The 4568-nt window shown below is 40.1% G+C and overlaps 1 protein-coding gene across 2 annotated transcripts; it reads right to left on the reverse strand.

The window, feature by feature from the left end:
• Positions 1-2422: 2422 nt before the first annotated feature.
• Positions 2423-4280, reverse strand: nkx2.5 (NK2 homeobox 5). Of its 2 annotated transcripts, XM_062477118.1 has the most exons (3): positions 4200-4280; positions 3759-4091; positions 2423-3319 (listed from the first exon to the last, which is right to left on the reverse strand). In XM_062477118.1, exons 2-3 carry the CDS (start codon positions 4087-4089, stop codon positions 2712-2714), a joined length of 939 nt encoding a protein of 312 aa, XP_062333102.1. In that variant the 5' UTR covers positions 4090-4091; positions 4200-4280; the 3' UTR covers positions 2423-2711. The 2 variants fall into 2 exon arrangements, with proteins under 2 accessions (XP_062333102.1, XP_062333101.1); XM_062477117.1 differs by having other exon boundaries at positions 3759-4271.
• Positions 4281-4568: the final 288 nt, after the last annotated feature.

A 4568-nucleotide genomic window follows, 5' to 3' on the forward strand; every position in this document is an offset into this window, starting at 1 on the left:
CTTCATCTCCGCAGAAATAACCTCTGATCATTTGTTATACAAACATATACTACATAGAATTGGTCCAATATATTGGACATTTTTAACTAAATGACAGCGCATTTAAACCAGTCATTCTTTGTCGTATTTTTTCTTTTTCTTGTTAATTTTGCTTCCCCCCCACCTCAGTGGGAAGGTTTGATTCCATATCAGTATGAGGTGTCTAAACACTCCTAGTGGAATAGGAACCTGGCCAAGTCTCAGATATAGGATAAGGCTAACATTCCCCCAGTGTTAATCATAACTATTAGTGGGATGACATATGCTCTACCTGACCCTGGGAGCCATCTAACTACGCTGGGTTAATCCTTGTATAAACACCTCAGTTTAACACACATGGCCTGGTATCCCTGAAAGAAGTATAGGGCTGAAGCCTCCAACAGTGTATGTGTAATATCTAGCAGGGAAACCTGACTGTCAATGTAACCAGTGTTCACTCTGTTATTATACTGTCTCATTATGTTGTTAATTTATGATGTGTAATTACATTGTTTGTTACTGTTATTTATTGTACTTTGTGGAACCTAGGGACATCGTAGACATTTTATTTTTCCTCAGTTTTCCCCCCACTGGTCTGCCTTACTTCTGATTTAATTAACTGTAAATTGCTAAATTGCTAATTTAATAATTCATTTTGTTAATTTATTTTGTTAAATGTTTTGATTCTACTTGTGAATGTAAATAATGTCGAAAAATTACTGTTTTCTTATTAGCAGTGAAAATTAGATTAATCTGGTTTGATGTGGCCACATCTCACTAGTGACACCATTAGCTCTCACGCAGTCTCAGTGGTGGGTATGCAGCCAGTCTGGGCTGGGCCCGGCCAGTCTGTCCTCCAGTGTTGGGCCAGGCTTGGTGACAGTGAGGCCTGCTCCCAGAAGCTCAGATGGGACTGAGCACCAGGAAAGAAAAGCAGAGGCAGTAATCACATTGGCGGCGATAAAAGAGCATGCGTTCCTGCCTTTCTCTAGATAAGACCCGGAAAAGCAGATTATCCTGACTCGTCTCCCTCTCTCTCCCTTTCTCTCCCTCTCTCTTTCCACCCGTGGGTGGAGGGAGAGGAGGGGGAATATTTTTAGGTTAGCTCGGTCCGGTTATCTGACTTTGCCTTTTCAACACCTCAGGGGAGTGGGTGGGCACAGTGGCTACATGACCTCCCTACCCCCTTAGTTGCCTTTTCTCATCATGGAACAGACGTTATGTTCGCGTCCAAGCCTTTTTTTGTTGTTGCTAAAAAAACGATCTAAATTAAAGTCATTATATCTCTCAAAATGATGTGTCGTTTGTGGGGTAAATATGCTTTGCATATATAGGGATTAGACAGTGTCACATAACCAATAAGAGAGACAAAGGTTTGTGGAGTATGTGTGGAGAGACCTAAGAGAGAGACCTAAGAGAGACCTACGCGTCTCTTACTCATTTAAAGTGGGGACCATTTGCCATGGCCAATTCCTAGCCTGCTCATTTAGTTGTACACTTACACAAGGCCCTGGCTCGATGTCAAGCAAATTGAGCTATTATTAAATTTAGAGCTGTGATAGTGTCAATCAAGTACAGAGTGCCAGATTTTGAAAAGTGAACTGGTGTCTTAGTTGGTCAGACGTCTGTTGAAGCTGGACAAGAAGTAGCCTATGTCATTCAGGGTTTAAAGTAGGATTTTCTAAGATGCACAAGTTATATTTCATATTTTTTTATACTAAAGTAAATTGAAGTGACCAGTGTTTTAATTGTGTGTGAGTCAAACACACGTAATTGAATCTTCTATTCAACAAATCTGACAGAATGTAGAATAGGCTATCATATAAATCAAACACTGACGCTTAAACTTATATTTCGTAAGAGCATGTCATAAAATGGAACACAGTCCGCTAACGAATGGCCATATGTGTTTTTTCTAAGTTTATACAACTTCTAGTCCCCCGATAGAACAAGTTGAAAAGCGCTTTGTAAAGCCACTTGAACGGTTTAAATTGACGCTTAACAACAGTTGTATGTGAACCATATTGCGCTTTTTGTAAGTCCATGATATTGTTTGACATGAAGGCCAAAAGCTATGATTAACAAATATTCACTGATTTGATTTATGGAACAACAAACAAGCTACAGGCCTTTTATACATTCTATTGAATAGTAGGCCTAACAGTGCAATGTAGTCCATAATATTTATGGTTATTGTTTTTATAAATCGTGTTATTAGTAATATAAGTAGCAGATGATAGTAATAATAATAACAATAATAATATTAGGAATAATAATTAACGTAACCTGTTTGTTTACGACGATATTATTCATAAATAGCCTATGTAGCCTATTTACCAGTTGGATTCATTACAGTATGGTTGTCTTCCAAAAATTGGCTCAAAACAAAACAGACAACACTGAATCTATTACAAGAAACAACATATTTATTCACAAATTATACATGGGAAGATTCTGAGGAAATGTAAAAATGGAACATGCTTTTGCTGAAAAAAGTACACTGGCACAGTACGGTACATCCATGAAATATAGTTTTTACACAAAACCGTAATGAACTTATGATCTTAATGCCACTCTATTGAGCTAAATGATACCTGCAAACGTAGGCCTAAGTCTTCAGCGTGAAAAGCAAATATTTCCAATATGCGTGCATGCATTCACTCACATATTTCAACAGTTCTATATGTTTTAATTTACCAGGCTCTAATTCCATGTAAAGAGGACACTCCGTTACTGGAGGGAAATGTGTTTTGGACGTTATTCAGTTCGCCTACCCCAAAGTTCATGTAATTACCGTTGTTCGACGAGCCCTGGATAGTTTGCATTGTGGCTGCAGGATAGCTGCATGGGTAATTGTTGTTACACCCTGGGCTTGGGTAGTTACTGAAGGTCGGATAACTGTTATAGGAGAAATGGTTGATACCCACGTTATAGGACGTGTTGTAGGTTGCTGTGTCCGTCAGACAGGGCTTTCCATCTCGGACCAACACGGGAACTGAGATGCGCCTTGGTGGGGGGATACCGACCATCTCCAAGCTCTGGTCCTGTCTTTGACGCTTGCATTTATAACGCCTGTTCTGGAACCAGATCTTAACCTGAGTCGGGGTGAGTTTCAGCATACCGGCCAGATGGTCCCTCTCTGGGGCAGACAGGTACTTCTGCTGCTTGAAGCGCCGCTCGAGCTCATACACCTGCGCCTGAGAGAAGAGAACGCGCGGCTTACGGCGCTTCCGAGATTTAGGTATTTCAGAGTCTTCGGTCTTCACGTCCTCCACGGCTTCGTTCTGAGGGGTGTATACGTCTACAAAGTGTAAAGAAATATATATGTAGTGTCATTGAAGTGTCATGTGAAGACTTGCCAAAAAAGGATGTAAAGCAAAACTAATAGGCTCTACAGCGAAGTCATAACAATTATGAAGTGAAAAGTATGCTGATAAAATGTTAGTGTCAGTGTTTCAAAAGGCCTCTCTCGTTGAGAGCATGGACAATTTATTTTAATTTATTGACCAACATATTTGTGCATTCACATTTTAGTCAGCAAATTAGTTTGCGCATGAATTGCACCCAATGCTTATTTTAAAATGAGCCTATTGTTCTAAATGTAACGCCTATAGTGTTGCTTTAATTTTTTTCCTTATGTTGGGTTGCGTTTGGTTGGATATTTCGATTGCAATTAAATGTCTGTTTAACTTTAGCCCAAAGTAGGCAACATTTGGAATTAAGACATATTATAATTGTACCTTTTTTGTGTTTTCCATCAAAGCAGTCTGTCTTTCCATCCTTGACTATGTCCATTTCTAAGAAAGTGTTTCCATAAAAGGCAGCGGCGAAATTAATGGCAGTATTTCGGTTTGCTTTAACTTCCTGAAGGTCATCTCCGAACATCGAAGCTCCGTGCGTCATCTCCCGGTGGGGTTCCTGCTTCAAGCGGGCCAGCATACAAGAGGAGGTCGGTACAGCGCAGTCCATCCGGGGAGAGATGTCCAGGGAGATCATATCCTCATGACTCTGCTCTAGGTTTAATATATCCTTAACCGAGAAGGGAGTTGACGTGCTGGGGCTGGGAAACATTGCTGTGAAACGCCAATAGTTAAACTGACATAAGGCAGTAGGATAGGTTATTTCAAAATCACTACTGCTCGTTACTATTTACTATAAGCTTAAGTACTGGTTTGTTTAACCTGGGAGATCCTGAGTGAAGTGTGCATCTTGAACATCAACTCGTGTCTCCCAACTTTTCCTTGCCCCCTTCTACGACGTAGCTACAGTGAGAGAGGACGGAGGGAGGGTGAGGGGAGGGTTCATGTCGGATGGAGAAACGGATGGACGGATTACCATTAGTGGTCCCATTTCCGATGGATCTTAATCGAATTCCAATACGTACAATATGTTTAAATGATCACAACCATGGGTCTTTACGCATATCTTCTATAGTTGGTTCAACACTTAGCTTTTGTTTAATTGTTTAATAGTGTGAATAGGCCTGAAACATAATTTTACAATTGGACTAGCATTAATCATCTTTACAATTAATTAAAGACGAATACTGC

This window comes from Osmerus eperlanus, chromosome 13 (assembly GCF_963692335.1).
Source record: "Osmerus eperlanus chromosome 13, fOsmEpe2.1, whole genome shotgun sequence".
Lineage (NCBI taxonomy): Eukaryota > Metazoa > Chordata > Actinopteri > Osmeriformes > Osmeridae > Osmerus > Osmerus eperlanus.